Genomic DNA, 18,200 nt, shown 5'->3' with positions numbered 1-18,200 from the left:
TCAAAAACAGCTGCTGAGGGATTCACTGTAAATTTGGCAACTCCCTCTCTTCTGATTGACGTAATTCATCTTTCTATTTATTTTTCCTGAAAGTTGTGGAAGTGTAACAATGGAGAATGACACAATTATATTTGTTATTGTCTCCTATTTACCTTCTAACACCAGCATATTATTTACACTGCAATAGTTTACTTTAGCTTACCAAACCTGGAAATGTTTAAAGGGTCCATTATTTAATGGATATCTGAATTATTTTACATTTGCTTAAATGAATAGTTCACCCAAAAATGAAAATTATCTCATCATTTAGTCACCCTTATGCCATCCCAGATGGACTTAAATGTTGATCTGTTTCTCAGCCACACCTATCATATCACTTCTGATGATATGGATTAAAACTGGAGTTGTATGGATTAATTTTATGATGCCTTTATGTGCTTTTTGCTAAGAATCATAATTTGAACTATTCTTTAATTATATAGGATTCAAACAGTTAGAAATGTGTGTGTGTGTGTGTGTGTGTATATGTATGTGTGTATATATATATATATATATATATATATATATTAGTTTGTTTTTGTTATTACAGCTTATATAGACCATATAGGGGCTTCTTAGTTTCACTGTCAGAGTTTGCAAATCCAATCTTTGTAAATAGGTTTTGTAAGCAGTCTTCTTAGAATCCAATATAAGCAGGAGCTAGACTGTTCCTAGAGGAGGAACAAGCTAGCAGTCACTTGGTGTAATATGTCAATGTGCTGCCACCTACAGGACGTATCCTGCTATGGAGACACTGACAGAGCCACACCAGCTCACAGCCACACTCAGCTGCATGATTGGAATGGCGCGCAGTCTTCTCAGCGGTGGCAGACATTATCCAGAAGGGCCTGCGCACGTCCTGCCCCTGCTTATGAGAGCACTGCCTGGTGTTGACCCCAATGACTTCAGCAAATGCATGGTGGGTAAATTCCATAGATGGTGCCACCAAATGGAATTGCAAAAATAATGACTATTTTCAAAAAATGTTTCCCAAAGCTTATCAACAACTGCCATTGGTTCGCAAAACGAAATGCTGGGGCAAACACACAGCATTGGTTAAGCCAGTGCTGCTGTGTTGGTCTGGTTAGGATGCTCGAAAAACAAGAGCAATGTTTTGATAGTGCTAATGAGCCACATTGTTTACACGTTTTGGGGAAATAAGCTACAAATGGGATAATTTTAAAAAAGTATGTCTTATAGAATGCCTATGAAGCTGGGTTAAGTATATGTATTTTAGCTTTGAAAAATTACATCACCTTTAAACTTTTAAAATTCTGTCTAGAGACAGAGTTGTTGATCTCCCCATGGCAATGGTTGTGTTTGATAAAAATTCTTGATATCCTTTATTTATTTATTTATTGTAGATCACGTTCCAGTTCATTGCTACTTTCACTACTCTAGTGCCTTTGGTGGACTGTTCATCAGCCCTCCATGAGAAAAATGACTTGACAGAGGTAAGGCCCATTGCAGAGATTTAACAACAATATTCGTTCTTGAGTCTTGTGTGATTAAACTGACACATTTTTGTTGTTTATTATTTTAGATGGAGAGAGAGTTGTGTTCAGCCTCTGCAGAGTTTGAGGACTTTGTTCTACAGTTTATGGACAGGTGAGTCATGGTGTCATACATGTGTGCTTCAACAATTAATGTCTTGTTCAAAATAAACAACCCTGTATTGTTGGTGTATGCCCTCTTTTGTGTGTCTATAGGTGTTTTGCACTGATTGACAGCAGCACGCTGGAGCAGACACGCGAGGAAACGGAGACAGAGAAGATGACTCATTTAGAGAGCTTGGTGGAGCTGGGCCTTTCATCCACCTTCAGCACCATTCTGACACAGTGCTCCATGGAGATCTTCAAGGTCTTGCATATGATCAAACTCGCATTTATACCTCTTTTAGTTCCCCTTTTAAGTTTCTTCACTTTTTTTTCCATACACCAGTGTTTGCTACAAGATTTCTACATATTTTACATTTTTCTTTAAAGACAATACCATTAATTTGAACAACTCTGAAACTCTGCTGTTGTATCTTTAACTTTATTACTAAATTAATGACCTTTAGACTGATTTAAGTTTTACTCACCTTACAAATTAGAATGTATAAAATTCAAACCATTTTAAAAAGTACACCTAGTACATTTTGAGTCGGACGTAATAACCTGCAATTGAGGAATCCAAACCGATTCAGTGAGGAAGTGAGTTGCCTGACTGATTTAGTCCATGATTCAGACTGATGATTTGTGTTTGATTCTTACTGATTTGCCATTTGGTTTGACTGATTCATTAATAAGAACCACACTAATAGAGCGATTCATTCATAAATTGGACTGCACTTTTCTCTGTAATAATAGAGAACACCTAACTTTATTTGCACCTAACTAGGTGTTTGAAACACTGTCTTACAAAAACAGTCTGATATCAGGTGGTCTCTGCTCTGGTTCTCTCTATAGGTGGCTCTCGAGAAAGTCTTTAACTTTGCCACCACAAACATCTTTGAGACTCGAGTTTCAGGCAGAATGGTTGCAGACATGTGCAGAGCAGCTTCTAAGGTAATTTGCCCCAACACACACACACACACACACACACACACAGCTGTAAGACTGCATTGACTCAACTCTTCTTTCTGCTTTCTTTCAGTGTCACCCTGCAGAGTCTCTCAGACTGTTTGTACCACACTGCTGTAGCGCCATTACTCACCTTACTGCCAGTACGTACATGAAAATAAATGACTCCCTCATCTTAAGTGTGTGTCTGTGTCTACTTTGTTCATGGTGAGTTATGTGTTTCAGATGAGGATGTTTCGAAAGAAGAAGAGCTGGATAAAGAACTGCTCTGGAATCTTCAGCTGCTGTCTGAGGTGAACACAACACTAAAACTGCATTAAGGCACGCTAGAATACTGCACATGATTCTCCATTGAAGAGTTCTAAGTTATGTTCCAAACAAACATACATACAGTGTCTGATTTAAATTGGGGTTCTCACAAAATATAGCTGGGATGAGTGACTGATGAGAGATTGAGAGCATGCATGTTTGATTTACACTGTGAGCGTGCATAATCACTCAAACTGTCTCAATCGTTTCATACACCGTCTGTCAAACTCACGTTGCATCACATATACTCTGATTTGTGTTTGCATGTTTATTTGTTAGATTTGTTTTTTTACATCCTTTTGCAGTATCTTTGTCCTATCCATGTCCTAAGTGTACAGCAAGTCACATGAAATTCATACACATTTTTAAAACAAACATATTTATGTCATATTCATCAAAGTATGTCTTAAAGTGAAAATGTGCCAATACTTAGAACTGCCAATATCTCACCCTCCAGTGGCTGCAATTTTATGCTTTTAAGGCTGAGCAAGTGCTCATTCATTGGAGTAGCTGTGTATGTGTGATTTTGTGCGAGCTGCAGTTAAAATCAACCCTGAATCGAGAGATTTAAGATGAAGATTGACAGATCTAGATTGGTGACCGATCGAGCTGTACATCCCTATTTGTTAGCTTAGTAACATTATTATGGCAGCCTTATAAACTGGACTCAACTATCAACAAGTGCCTCCTGTGCACTTAATTCAAGGAGCATTTTACTGAGTTGCTGTCAATGTAGAATGTTTAATATCAGTCACTTGTGAGGTTCCAGTTTGGCTGGATACTGTCTTTCAAAGTAGCTGCCTGGGAAGACAGTAGGCAGCTCACTATGTTTTGGACAGATATTAAGTGTTGTTTAATATATTAAGTGCCACCCACTTTTGCTGATCTGCAGGTGACTCGTGTGGATGGAGAAAAGCTCCTCCCTTACCGCACACAGCTTGTGCAGATTCTGCAGCTGACCCTGCGGCTGCGCTGTAAGCAGGGCTACACTCTGGCCTGCAACCTGCTGCACCACATTCTGCGCTCCACAGCTCTTACCTACCCCACAGATTACTGCAGTGTGCCAGGCGGATTCCGCAGACTGCTGCAAGATTACCTGCCCATTAAGGTACTGCTAATGTTTGCAAATGAATATCGGTGTAAAAACTATCCGTGTATAAACCAGTGGTTTGTCTTGATTAGGGTGCAGACAGTTCTGTAATGCTAAATGCTAATAAATAAATTGTAACTAAACTTATGAAAACACTTATCAACAAGGAAGGAGAAATGTCTGATCCATTTTGAAATGTTGATGTCAAAGTCTGTTTTTCAAAAAATTAATCTGTACATATTTTGACCCATGGTAATGTGGCTATTACAACATTTGTTTGCTTCATTTGTTTATCTGTATAAATCATAGCCCTGCTGTTGTTTGTACATTTACAAAATTGTCAATTGTCCTATGCGGCCTAAATAAGAGTCTCTGCTCATGCGTTCTCTCTTCCTTCCACCTCGGCTCTCTCAACAGGACTGGGGTCGTCCAGGAGACCTGTGGAAACTAGAGATCCAGTGGCATGTGCCCAGCACAGAGGAGACGGCTTTCGTGTTCTACATCCTAGACCTATTGCTGCAGCCAGAGCTCCAGCGCCTACAGAGATATGCACACAGAGAGCAAGACATGAGCAGGTCAGATGTCAAGAGATAAAGCTTAAGGTTTCAATGGAGACTGAGCTATGTAAATACAATTACATATTTATAATAGCATTTTTCAGGCACTAAATTAGCATCTCCAATAATATTTTACATTGATGTTCTAAATGATGAATGAATAATACAGTGACAAATAGCATCAATAAGGATTGCATTGATTGCGACAGTCTTGAGTAATTTTCCCTGACTAAAGTTGTTGACTGATTTAAAATGCTAGGCAACAATTTATTTTACAGTGTCACAAATATGTTGCATAGATATTACATGTTACTATCATTAATAATATTATTAACTATAGTAATAACAAGCAGCACCACTAAATAATTACACAGCAAGTATACTGTATATAGTAGGGATATCCTGATACCGATACTGGTATCGGTATTGGGTCTGATTCCGCACTCATGTACTGGTATTCGTACATGTAAAAATGGTCAGATGCCAAAAACCGATACCATCTGACATACAGACTACATAATTAATTAAATAGCAGCCTTTTGCGATTTAATAATCACTTTGAGTCACATAGCGACAGGCTTTTCCAGAGTGGGAAGCTGCCGTTATAACGTCAGAGCTCCTTGGTCAAAACAACACAGAAACGCTTCAAAATAAAAGCTCTGTTAAAATTAAAGGTGAATTTATATGAAAAAAGTATGACAGAAACAAATCACTGCTGTAAAGTTATGTGATAGTCACTGTAATTCTGCTACTACTACTACTTATAATAATATTAATAAATCAGTTGTAATTGCATTATAATTAAGCAGTATCTAACATGTGATGCTCTATTATGCAGCACATTATTTGACAAAATATAACTCCAATGTTGTGTTTTGGATTGTGTTGTGAAGTTCTGTATGTAAGCACTTCAATTGATCTAAAATAATAATTATTAATTATGTTATATTTTCATTTGATGAACATTTTAATAAATGAATTTATTTAAACGCTTTTTTTTTTTTTTTTACAACATTTGTAAAAAAAAACTGTTGAAATTGAGATTTTGGGGACAAAAAAAAAAAATAAAATAAAAAATAAAAGGTATCGGGACATCCCAAGTATATCATTTATTCGTGTTTCTTAGTAATTAGGTAAATATAGAGTAAAATAAATAATACTAAAATAAAATGTGACCTTTTGCTAATGCTGTCCCATTTCTGCACTTTAACCAGAGACGATGTTCTTCAGAGTCTGTGTATAGTCCAACACTGTTTGCTGGGAGCTGGCAGCATGCTCCCCCCTCTTGACGGACCCACAGTTACTGGCCTGTAAGTGCATAAACCCACAGAGTATGTATACAAGTATGCATTCTTTTCATTTCTGTACAATATGCTCTGTTTGTTTGATCTGTTTTGCACAGTGTACCCAGTATGGTTAGCCTGGAGGAAACAAAGCTGTACATTGGGGTTGACTATGGTAAGCCACAAATGAGGAAGTTCAGTGTGTAACTATGCTTCTGAAACCTGTTGTGTTTCATGAATGATGAATGAGCAGTTAAAATGACACATGATGCATTACGGTCTTAGATAATAGCATGTCAGTCTCTCAGTAAGTCATTGCTGATTTTTTTTAACAGATGGGTCCAGAGAAAACTACCGTGAGGCCATCTGCAAAGTGATGAGACAGTTGCTTCGTGAGTGCTCCTCATTTAGAACCCAAAACTCACTTAAACTATGTTACCCATAACTCTTAAGGCAGTGACTCATCAGCATGTTTTAATTCTTCTGTATAGATTACATTCTGGAATGGTCAGAGGATGACACCAAATCCCTCTTCTCCATTATTAAGGTAAGGGTTTGCAGGAGGTGTTTGAGCAAAAACAAATTGATTGTTGGTCATTGAGGTCTCAAATATATTGATTATCTGTTCACATTTCTGGCTCATGGCTGACATTGTGACATTGACATTTGTTTTGTCTTATGCAGATAATAAGCGACTTGATGCATTTCAAAGGATCCCACAAACATGAGTTTGACTCCCGTTGGAAGAGTTTCATGTTAGTGAAGAAGTCAATGGAGAACAGGGTGAGTAGTTGGGTCTGAGAAACCTTCCCATCTCCAGCCGCGAAGCCCATTTTTTCTTCAAAAAACAGCTAAAAACACATCTTTTCCAAGAGCACTTAACCAGTCACTTAAAATTTTTTTTTATAATTCTTGTTGCACTTAAATCTGTTTTGAATACTATTCTGATGCTAGTGAAACTTTGTAGTATGGCACTTTTTCATACCAATGTCTCCTTAAGATGATTCGCTTATGTTTTCCTCTTTTGTAAGTGGCTTTGGATAAAAGCATCTAAATGTCAAATGTAAATATAAATCCCCCTTGAGTCACTGAGACATTTTATATTTGAAATGGATAATTTTCTCATGAATCTTGTTCTCTCCAGCTTCATGGGAAGAAAAAGCACATCCGAGCTCTTCTGATTGACAGAGTTCTTCTTCAGCACGAGGTATGAGCTTACACTAATAACCTTGAATGGTTGAATTGCATATAATTGTTGTGCTGTTACAGTTGGGTTGAATTTTTTTTAAAGGAACATTTCTGCTCTCTTTTTAGATGCGCAAGTTGTTGGTAGAAGGTTGTGAATACAAGACTGTTCATCAGGACCTGCTGAGGGACCTTTTGCGTCTCTCCACCAGCACCTACAGCCAGGTTTGATTATACATCTGTCGTCCTACCATTTTGGTTTAAAGAATTTCCACATATTATGTAACAATTATAAATATTTTGCCCATTTTTGGCCCCTTAGGTTCGCAGCAAGGCCCAAAATGTGTTGTTCACAGCACTGGGGACGTATAACTTCTGCTGCAGAGATATTACCCCACGTGTCCTAGAGCTTTTGGAGCCTACACGGACTGATGTCACCCAGCAACAGTTCAAGGTAAAGAGCAGTGCACAATTTGCCTTTTACAATTAGCACCAGCTCTGCCACTTTATAAATTTTATTGCTTAAATGCCATTGTTTGAAATCCTCTTCTGCAATAGGGGGCACTTTACTGCTTGCTTGGGAACCATTGTGGAGTGTGCCTTGCTAACCTACATGACTGGGACTGTATCGCTCAGACGTGGCCAGCCATAGTGCGCTCTGGCCTCAGCTCAGCTATGTCCTTGGAGAAACCATCCATTGTCAGACTCTTCGATGACCTTGCAGACAAAGTCCATCGGCAATACGAGACCATTGGCATTGATTTCACTGTAAGAAATTGCCTTTTTAGCTTACGTTTTAGTTGTAAACATAGGGATGTTGCAACTGTAATGTATCATTTTGTGTTTTTAATGACATTTATTCTGTACTGTATGTGTAGTAAGGCTGGGCGATTAATCACATTTTATTTTCAATTACAATTTTGACTTCCAACGATTACGAAATCAAGATAATCGAGATAAAACTATTATTGTGCCGCATTTCGTTTTGCAATGAAACACCACAGTGTTATAGCTTTAAAGCATAATTTATTAAAGGTCAAATAATAAGGAAGCGGGTTATGAAAATTAACTCAGAAACTGGCATTTCTCTGTGCAGTCAGCGCCGCATTTATGAGTGAAGTGTTGAATCTTCTCCCGGCTGATGAACACACTGGTGCGGAGACGCTCTTCACTCGCGTGCATTTGTTGCAGCTAGATTTTAACGTGATGGCTTGTGACGTATTGAATCATAATATATGTGTCATGCTCACTGTGTGAATCTTATCATGAAGAAAATCTGCGATACGCAACTCTAAGAAGAGAAAGTTTTTTTTGTAAGATAAAGATGGTTTGAAGTGAACATAAAGGTGAGAGTGTAGTCTTAGTCCATTATACACTGGAACAAAATGTGTTTTTGATTAGTCTTTTTTTGGCTTGTTTTCCAAAATAATATCTAAAACTTCTTTAAACAATGTACATTTATTATAGGAGCTATACAGCAGAAGAAAATGTTTTTAGCAGAGAATGTTAAATACTATATTTAATCAGGGCTCGACATTAATGCTTGTCCGGGACAAGTGGATTTTTGAAGGGGCAAGTGAAAGAGAATTTTACTTACCCGACCAGACAAACAGACAGATTAAAATATCAATAACAAAAATAAAATAACTGACTATATTTGTGATAGCTTAGGCCTGTGCCACTTATTAGAAAGTACATTTTCTAATTCTGCTGTTGAAAATAATCCAGAGTGAATAATTTTATAATTCTTGGTGAGGTATTCATGTAAACACAGAGAGTGTCTAAAGTGAACGTAAGCAGCAGAGAAAAAAGCGGATTTGTATTCATATGTCGGACTTTTAAGTGTAAATGTAAGCTAATAGATCTGCTGCTGTCTAGTGTGTCATTATAATAATCAAACAACCATAACAAGAAAACACTAACTGCTCTTGACTGAGTAACTTTAGTAGCTTTAAAAAGTATTAATGTATAAATCTTATATTGAAGACCAGTAGAAGTTTTATGTTGCATTTCATTCTGAATGTTTACTTGATACTGCTGTGAAAAATGTTTAAAGCGGTTAAAAAAAACACTGAATTTTCTTAATTCTATTATTTTTAATCTATTTCTATTCATTGCTCTTTTTTTATAGTTATTTTATTATTGACTGTTTAAAAGTCTTGAATAATTACTTAAGAACTTGAAACCATTCTTCCATAATTAGTTAGTGTTATTATTTGTTGTGGTTTTGAAACTGGTATTGAGAATCCTTAAATTTCACTACCGACTACTGAAATTTTGGTATTGTGATAATGTATAGCCTTTATTGTACATGGTAGATCTTGCTGCAATAACATGATGAAAAAAGTAGATCTCATTCCTTAGAACTATGAGCATCCCTGCTGTTAATGGTGGCTTATCTTTATTTCACTACCATACATAACATCATAACAATTATCAGATGACCCATACCCAGTGCAGTTTACATCTCAAGTTCAGGGAAATCCACTGTTAAAATAAATACATAAATAAATGTATGCGTGTGTGTGTATATAACATATATAGATTATATATTTTTTTTATATATATATATATTTTTTTAAGTTCAATAAATGCATGATGTTTTCAAAGTCAATGAGTAATCGTGTTAAATAATCGTGATTTCAGTATTGACCAAAATAATTGTGATAATGATTTTTGCAATAATATAATGTGTAGAGTAGCGATGTGCATAGAGCTGTCACAATTACTCAATTTAAATAGATAACTTGATTAAAAAAATTCCTCGATTACAAAATTGCTGAATCGATAAATCGCAAATTAATGCGGTCCACAGACGAGGGTGTGAACACACAACGAAAAGAGGTGTCAGCTGTGTGACAGTGCTTCACTTTATATTTGAAAAACAATGCAGGACCTAAAAAAACATCACTTCAGCAACGCAACACCTTGACAATTTATGCAATCTGAGTTAAGAAATATTCTTTTGATTACTCGATTAATCATCAGAAAAATGGTTTGATTACTTGATTACCAAAATAATCGATAGTGACAGCCCTAGATGTGAAAAACTGGTTTTAAAAGTTGACTAGTCGTGTGCTGCCTGAACAATTGGTCAATAAATTGGTCTTAACGAAGCCCTATATTTAGGCTGGTTTCGTGTTCACCTAAACTTGATTCTGAAAAGGCAAAAACTAAAGTTTGACTAATAACACTTGTGGTGGGATGCTAAACAATCGACGTCAGATGTGACGCAATGACCAAAGACTGTATAGGTGATCAATTTACAGATTCATCCTTTCAGAGAGGGTTGTATCGAACAAACTGTTTAAAAGCTACAGCACTGCCAGCGTCAGCATGCTAATAACAAAAAATATAAAAACTGAATGTTTGCACGGTGTAAATCCGCAACAATCTAGTGTTATCTGATGACACTCACAATCATGAATGCTCATCATCATGTGCATCTATTGATGAATCTGTAGGTACCTGAGAGTGCTGCATTACTGGGCCAGAGCATCACAGAATCAGGCCAACCCACTCCACACATGGGCACCCCCACAGATCAGGAGCTGGAGCTGGGACTGGCACTTCAGAAAGACAAAAACCATCAGGCAGAGCAGTGAGCACTACACACATACACAAGCATACACAACGTTTATTCGCTTTGATGCCGTCCACAAATTCAACATGGTGTAACAAATATTTGCTGTGTTTCCCTTTCAGAAAATATGAAAAGCTTGTGAGAGATCTGTTGGAATGTCTTGATGACAGAGACTTGTAAGTATACAACAGATGTTTAAAAGTGCTACACAGTGAAGTTCCAAAATTGAACACATAAAAGCATTACTCATTTGTGAATGTTATTATGTGTATCCTCAGGCCTTGGAAGTTTGAGCAAATTTCTATTGGTTTCCTGTCTCTTCTGCTAAGAGATGACTATCCTCTCCCTGCTTCTGCCGTGCTCTTCTTTGTACAGAGCCTCAACCACGATGCACTTGTTGTTCGCAAGGTATGTGGTCATGCTGGTAGCTTCTTGCTTAAATATTAGTACTTCATACATGATATAGATACGGCATAAAAATGCTGTTTCTCATGTCTGTGTACTTGGTCGTGTTATGGTTAAAAAGGTTTGTCAATTTAATTTGTTCATTTTGTATGGTTACATATAACAAAAAAAAGCAATTAAAGTCTTGTACATAAATTACTTAATAAGGAATTTCCCTATCATCTGAGCAAACTCAAAGTACTTGCAAGTACCTTGCAAATCTGCAGTTTGCACAGCCTCAGAACAGACAAAGCAGTTTACACTTGCATTCAGCACAGCTAGACAGTGTGCAAGAGAATGGAACAGAGTGCAGTGATAGGTGGAAAACAATATATTGACTTGTTACATTTACAAACATTACATTTCCTGGTGTGTAGATGGCGATTGCAGCTGTGGCAGGCATACTGAAACAGCTGAAGAGGCCACGCGAGAAATTAACCATTATTCCCAGTAATATAAGTGAGTAAATAACGCTGTGCATACAAATAAATAGTACAATGAAATGTTAAAAACAATGATGTTACTCTTCATCATATCCATCTGTTGTGTAAGGTTTTAGCATCTATGGAAGGAACTAATTACACATGTGGTGTGTTGCAGGTGGGGTAACTGAGCCCGAGGGACTGGTGGCAGGAGACAGGCCAGGGAACGACTGGCTGCAGTACCACAGCGACAGCCTGCCCCGCACCCAGCAGGACTGGGACAGTTGCTGCTTTGTAGAAAAGACACACTGGGGCTACTACTGCTGGCCGAAGTAAAAACTCTCAGCATCTGGTCACTGTATGAATCAATCTACAACTGACAATCTGTCCTCTTTTCTCACGCTCTCTGTTTCTCTTGTTTATAGAAAATTGATAGTGTATGCCCCACAAGAGAAGCAGCCAAATGATCTTGCCCCTGGGAACATGATTGAGGTATACTTACTAAGGATGGACAGAATTACTCTTAAAGGTATATTCTGGGTTCAATACAAGTTAAGCTCAATCAACAGCATTTGTGGCATAATGTTAAATACCACAAAAATATATTTTGAATCATCCCTCCTTTTCTATTAAAAAAGCAAATATCAAGGTTACAGTGAGGTACTTACAATGGAAGTGAATGTGGTCAAGTTTTGGAGGGTTTAAAGGCAGAAGTGTGAAGCTTATAATTTGATAAAAAGCACTTTCATTCTTCTGTTAAAGCTCATGTGTAATTTGAGCTGTAAAGTTGTTTACATTTTTATTTTTACAGTTGTTTGAGGTTTCAAGGTTTGTTGACATTGCATCGTCATGGCAAAGTTGTTGTAAAATTGGCTAAAACTTTACACAGAAAAGGTTAGCAAGTGATTTTATTACACTTAAATAATGTTAACACACACATTGTCTGTACAAAATTAGCATAACATTAAAAAATTAGCCCCTATTCACTTCCATTGTACTCGCCTCAGTGTCTCCTCATTTTTTTGGGAAGGGCAAGTCAAAATGAATATTTGTTGTAATCAATATTATGCCACAAATGCTGTCCACTGAGCTTAACTTCTGTTGAACACGGAATATTTATGTTAAGTAAAATGGGACATGTTCTTGCTTTAAAAAAAAAAGAAGAAAAAAAAACTAGATCGAGCATATGAATGCAGATATAGAATGTAGATGTCTTGAGATTAAATTTGAAAAGTTTAACTGATTTCAGTTTAATGTGAGACGTTGCAAAGAACAGCATGACTGCTGTCTGTCTGACACACATGTATATAGACCAACAAGAAAAAAATGGCACTGATGGAACTTGCTCTTTTGTCTCTCGTCTCACCCCAAGTACTTGAACAGTCAAAATGACATCAACTGTAATGTACTACTGAGCTTTCATATCTCAACCGTAATGCCATTCTTATTCAGTAAAATTGCTGCTGATCTACTGCCAGACTTGACACCACTTATACAACTACTGCATATAATTTTCCTACAGAGGGAGCAAATCATCTATGACCATTTCACAGACCCCATGTTCATCAACCAGCTCATCGAGTTCTTGTCTCTTGAGGATCGGAAGGGCAAAGACAAGTTCAATCCTCGTCGCTTCTGTCTCTTCAAGGTACCCTCATACTATGACAATTATTATGAAAATGGAGATAGATGTACAAGTGTAGTTACATTATCTAAAAAAAAAAAAAATGATGTTCTGCTGTAGGTTAGAAAAAGAGAATATACATATAAACTAGGGATACTGAAATCGGATATTGGTTCGATACTGACTCAGATAGCTGGATCAGGTATCAGTGACAATGGCGCCAATCAATCCAATGTTATTCTACGCATGATATAGTATGTTAGAAAGTGCCCGTACAAAGTCATGTGTCAGCAGTGCGCTGGTAGACATGTACATTTTACTAGAAGGAGAGCTAGCTAACATAGCATGGAGGGAGCTAACTACAGAGGGTCTGCAGTTTGGAGATATTTCACGTTTGCTACGCCAGCAAGTTCTACTGCTACTTGCAATGTTTGCAAAGCCAATGTTTCGAGGGGTGTAAGTAACTCCTCCAGAAGCATCATGCTACAGAACACAACGAATTCAACCAAACAAACAAAGCAGATGCTTCGAAGAATCAGTTAACTAGTTTCAAAGACAAGAGAATCTTCCCATTGATAGTGTGAAAGTGACAAAAATAACAGAAAGGTTCTCAAATTCATTGTTCTGGATGAGCAACCCCTGACAGTTGTTGAAAATGACTGCTTCCACCGGCTGATTGAACACTTGGAACCACAGTACAGTTTGCCATAATGGAAATATTTTTCTGAGTCTACTCAACCTGAACTCTACAGGAAAGTGTACGAACGCTTATCAGAAGCGTTAAAAGATGTACCAGCTAATATGAGCTTCACCACAGATATCTGGAGCTCCAACGTGTGCCCATTGTCACTATTTAAGTTTAACAGTACACTGGTTGGACGAGTTGTACGCCTCACAGTTCAGTGATTTAATGTTTACATTTTGTTCTCATTTGATGCAGTTTTATACTGGAATTTTAATTCCTGACCAATTTGTTGCTGCATTAAATGGCTTACACTTGAATTGTAATTCCTGTACATTTTTTATTTGTATTTTTTACCAGGTTGCTGGTGCATGATTATTTTAAAAATGAATAAAATTTCAGTAAATTTTAATACATGTATTTATTTGTTACATTTGCTTTACTGTTAGGAAAACAATATTTAAGTCAAGCCACACAGAATAATTCCCAGTCTCTTCCTCACAGAAATACATCTTATTAGCACTTTAACACTGGTTTCGGATTGGTACTCTATATCAGCCGATACCCAAAGCCCAGGTATTGGGATTGAAAAAGTTGGATTGGTGCATCCCTAATATAAACAGACATTAAACATCACAATTTAGACTGTATTACAATAACGTCACATTTAATGGACTATTATAATATACTGCCATATTGATAGAATTGTAAATATGTTGAATTTCCATAATGCAAGGTGTAGAAATGCATCATAGATATGCTTAAATAACTTTCTGAAGGGATAAGTGCATTTATATATCGCAAAGGATGTAATAAGTCCCCCAATAGTTCTTCTAGCTTCCTTTTTTTGGGTCCTCAGCAGAGTTCAAACATTTTATTATGGTGATTCCCAAATCAGTTTGTGAGGACCCATTCAATAAATGATTTGTGGAAGGAACTTAAAATGGTTCACTAAAAATCCCAGCAACAATTTCCCCCTGCAAATCTCTGCATTTTAACAAGCTCATAAACTTGCCTCATTCACCTGTGCTACGTGTAGATTTATGACAGAATACAGATGGCTTGCTTTCACATTTCACATCCACAGGGACTTTTCCGGAACTACAGCGATGCCTTCCTGTCTGTGCTGAAGCCTCATATGGAGCGTCTGGCAGATGACTCTCATGAGAGCACCCAGCGCTGTGTGGCAGAGATCATTGCAGGTCTGGTTCGAGGCAGCAAACATTGGAGCTTTGAAAAGGTGAGCACCACTGCTGCAAGCCTGAGGAACACACTAGAACAGGGGTTATTTCCTGATCAATGGCTGTGCCATACTGAACTTGAAATTGTGTGGAATTTTAATTAATATAATAATATTTCTTTTATTATGTCATATATTTGTCAAAATCACACAGAGGGGTAATCACTAGCAAGCAACGGTGAGAGTAGGAGGCTATTTTATTTATATGAAGTATTTCGCACCTGCATTACAATCTACACCTTGATGTAATTCTTCCTCATGATCACACGCATTTTTGTCCGCTTAAATGGGAGTGTGACGAATCTCGTGCTGCATGTTTTCAATGAATCGCACCCGCAAAATCCTAAAACCTTATTTCCAGGTTTAATTTATATTTTGAATAGGCTCTTTGAACCCCACAATGTGGGTTTATGTTTTTTCTTTTAATGTAATTTTGAATGTGACCATGGTTTAAGTACAGTGCTGGGTTGGAAATCTCAAGGATTAATAGTGGTGTTTTCCTTATTACATGATGTGGTGTTCTGAAAGCAAAAAGAAATAAATGAAACATGGAATTTTGGCTTTCATCCATGCAGCCTCACCAAAGAAAAGTAGGCGCATTTACTCGTGCGATTAACAGAAAGTGAATCACTGATGGCTTGCACGTGCTTCACGAGTCTGTTGGGTAAACTGCAGTCTCGTCATATTTTTACTGTTTGTATAGCCTCCCATTTATCTGATGAAAACATGCTGCATGATCACGAGGAAGGATTATATCAAGATGTAGATTGGAATATAGGTGTGGAATTTCGTATGAATTAAATGGTCTACTCCTCTCACCGCTGATGTGCCAGTGATTACCCCTCTGTGTGCCAATGCTGGCACACATGCCATAGGTTATCGACCCCTGGACTAGAAAGATGGTGCCACCTGAGATGTTTAACCACATTCATGTCTGAAACTTCCTCTCTCACTTAGGTGGAGGCACTATGGCAGTTCTTGATTCCTTTGATGCGAACAGCATTGTCTAACATCACTGTTGAAACCTATGCTGACTGGGGAACCTGTGTTGCAACTGCCTGTGTATGTTCTCACTAATCTTTACTCTGTTAAAGGGATGGTTCACCCAAACATGAAAGTTCTGTCATCGTTCACTCTCCATCGTGTGTTCCATGAAGAAAGTCAGACCACAGCATAAGGAAATCTTAGAGAATGTTATCTTCTTTTCTCCATACAATGGAAGAGAATGGTGACTGAGGCTTACATTCTGCCTAACATCTCTTTTTGTTGTGCAGAGATTAAATAAATTCATACAGGTTTGGAACAACATGTGTAAAGTATGACGGAATTTTCATGTTTGTGTGAACTATCCCTTTTAATCGTTTACCAGCTGGGCTTAGAATTCCCAAGTTGCCGTCTTTCAATGCCAACGATGAATTTCTTTGGGTTCTGAAGCTATGAGAACAACTCCTTGTTGGTGTTTGGTGTTATAGGAAAGTAGAGACCCACGAAAGCTCCACTGGCTGCTTGAGATGCTGATGGAATGTCCTCTCAGTGGGGAAGGAGGATCTTTTGTAGATGCCTGGTAAGTGGACATTAAGAGCAGGCTTATGGGGAATGTTTGAGACCTTTTTATTGTTTTAGTTGCAAAGGTATATTTGATGCTTACATTGGAAACGTCTCTCTCTCACTCTCTCTCTCTCTAGTCACTTGTATGTGCTGCAGGGTGGTCTGGCACAGCAAGAATGGAGGGTCCCAGAGCTGCTGCATAGACTGCTGAGTTACCTTGAGCCAAAACTCACTCAGGTTTATAAGAATGTTAGAGAGCGCATTGGCAGGTAGGTCTGGGACTGGAATTGCAGTAGTTTAAAAATCCTCAAATCTTAATTCTTAAAAAAAGCAGACAGATCCCCTGAATCTATACTTTGTCACACTCTCTTCATTTGCAGCGTGCTGACGTATATTTTCATGATTGATGTCACCCTGCCACACACACTGCCAACGAAGTCCCCCCACATCGCAGAGTTTACAGAGAGGATCCTGTCTCAACTGAAGCCCCTGATTGAGGGAGATGAGGAGATCCAGAACCACGTGGTAGAGGAGAATGGAGTGGGAGAGCAGGACGAGAGGACCCAGGCCATCAAACTCCTCAAAACAGTTCTGAAATGGCAGATGGCCAGTGCGGGGCGCTCCTTCTCCACTCCAGTACCCCAGCAATTACAGCTGCTGCCCCTGCTTTTTAAGGTCTTGCATGCCATCTATCTCTCTGTCTTTAGTGCATGCTCTTTGTATCTCATCATTTATCCATTTGTGTGGAGTGCTCTAAGTGGCTTTTTTGTTTTTTTTCCTGATTTTCACTCGCTGCCTATTTCTCTCCATCTGCAGATTGCTCCTGTAGAAAACGATGACAGCTACGATGAGCTAAAGAGAGACGCAAAGACTTGTCTGTCCCTCATATCTCAGGGGCTTCTCTATCCTGAGCAGATCCCTCTAGTACTGGGTGTGCTACATGAGGTTAGATATCAGCCATACTAGACACAACCTCTTAGATCAGAACATCTGTTTAAAAGCTGCATTTGACCTCGACTGATCCTAAATATGTTGAGGTTTACAATCTGATAATTTGCTGTACTTTGAGGGGCTGCTAAGGCTAGGGTAAGATAAGGAATATGTATGTATTCTGAGTAAATTCTAGAGACTGTTGTGCATGAAAATCCCAGGAGATCAGCAGTTACAGAAATACTCAAACCAGCCCATCTGGCACCAACAATCATGCCATGGTCCAGATCATTGAGATCACATTTTTTCCCCCATTCTGATGGTTGATGTGAACATTAACTGAAGCTCCTTTCCGTATATTTATGATTTTATGCACTGCAGCCACACGATTGGCTGATTAGATAATCTCATGGCATGATTGCTGGTGCCAGATGGGTCTTTAGAATGTACAAAACAGTCTTTAGAATGTACTCCGAATGGTGCCAAATACAAAACACATCCAGTGAGCAGCAGTTCTGCGGACGAAAATGCCTTGTTGATGAGAAAGGTCAACAGAGAATGGCCAGACTGGTTCAAACTGACAGTCTATTGTAACTCAGATAACAGCTCTGTACAATTGGTGTGAGAAGAACTGCAATAACTGGTGTTTTTAATATCAGTCTCAATGTTGTTAACCTGTTTATTTGGATCATGCACACTT

General features: G+C 38.0%; 1 protein-coding gene across 2 annotated transcripts in view; it reads left to right on the top strand.

The window, feature by feature from the left end:
- Window positions 1-18,200, top strand: part of LOC127633285 (proteasome activator complex subunit 4B) — a 31,787-nt gene that overhangs the window by 10,097 nt on the left and 3,490 nt on the right. For both annotated transcript variants that reach the window (XM_052112281.1, XM_052112282.1), the window contains 31 exons: window positions 772-958; window positions 1,404-1,493; window positions 1,583-1,647; window positions 1,749-1,899; window positions 2,490-2,588; window positions 2,677-2,746; window positions 2,829-2,896; window positions 3,805-4,020; window positions 4,420-4,577; window positions 5,774-5,869; window positions 5,962-6,017; window positions 6,178-6,234; window positions 6,334-6,389; window positions 6,527-6,625; window positions 6,987-7,049; window positions 7,157-7,252; window positions 7,350-7,481; window positions 7,586-7,795; window positions 10,492-10,628; window positions 10,733-10,786; window positions 10,889-11,018; window positions 11,432-11,513; window positions 11,655-11,808; window positions 11,902-11,968; window positions 12,999-13,124; window positions 14,870-15,022; window positions 15,980-16,084; window positions 16,495-16,586; window positions 16,708-16,839; window positions 16,951-17,245; window positions 17,387-17,515. In XM_052112281.1, coding sequence (XP_051968241.1) covers window positions 772-958; window positions 1,404-1,493; window positions 1,583-1,647; window positions 1,749-1,899; window positions 2,490-2,588; window positions 2,677-2,746; window positions 2,829-2,896; window positions 3,805-4,020; window positions 4,420-4,577; window positions 5,774-5,869; window positions 5,962-6,017; window positions 6,178-6,234; window positions 6,334-6,389; window positions 6,527-6,625; window positions 6,987-7,049; window positions 7,157-7,252; window positions 7,350-7,481; window positions 7,586-7,795; window positions 10,492-10,628; window positions 10,733-10,786; window positions 10,889-11,018; window positions 11,432-11,513; window positions 11,655-11,808; window positions 11,902-11,968; window positions 12,999-13,124; window positions 14,870-15,022; window positions 15,980-16,084; window positions 16,495-16,586; window positions 16,708-16,839; window positions 16,951-17,245; window positions 17,387-17,515 — 3,625 coding nt within the window. The remainder of the gene's footprint in view (window positions 1-771; window positions 959-1,403; window positions 1,494-1,582; window positions 1,648-1,748; window positions 1,900-2,489; window positions 2,589-2,676; window positions 2,747-2,828; window positions 2,897-3,804; window positions 4,021-4,419; window positions 4,578-5,773; window positions 5,870-5,961; window positions 6,018-6,177; window positions 6,235-6,333; window positions 6,390-6,526; window positions 6,626-6,986; window positions 7,050-7,156; window positions 7,253-7,349; window positions 7,482-7,585; window positions 7,796-10,491; window positions 10,629-10,732; window positions 10,787-10,888; window positions 11,019-11,431; window positions 11,514-11,654; window positions 11,809-11,901; window positions 11,969-12,998; window positions 13,125-14,869; window positions 15,023-15,979; window positions 16,085-16,494; window positions 16,587-16,707; window positions 16,840-16,950; window positions 17,246-17,386; window positions 17,516-18,200) is intronic.

The sequence above is a fragment of the Xyrauchen texanus genome, chromosome 40 (genome assembly GCF_025860055.1).
Source record: "Xyrauchen texanus isolate HMW12.3.18 chromosome 40, RBS_HiC_50CHRs, whole genome shotgun sequence".
Classification (NCBI taxonomy): domain Eukaryota; kingdom Metazoa; phylum Chordata; class Actinopteri; order Cypriniformes; family Catostomidae; genus Xyrauchen; species Xyrauchen texanus.
Note: the sequence above shows the minus strand (reverse complement) of the source record. Positions and strands in the feature narration are given on the sequence as shown.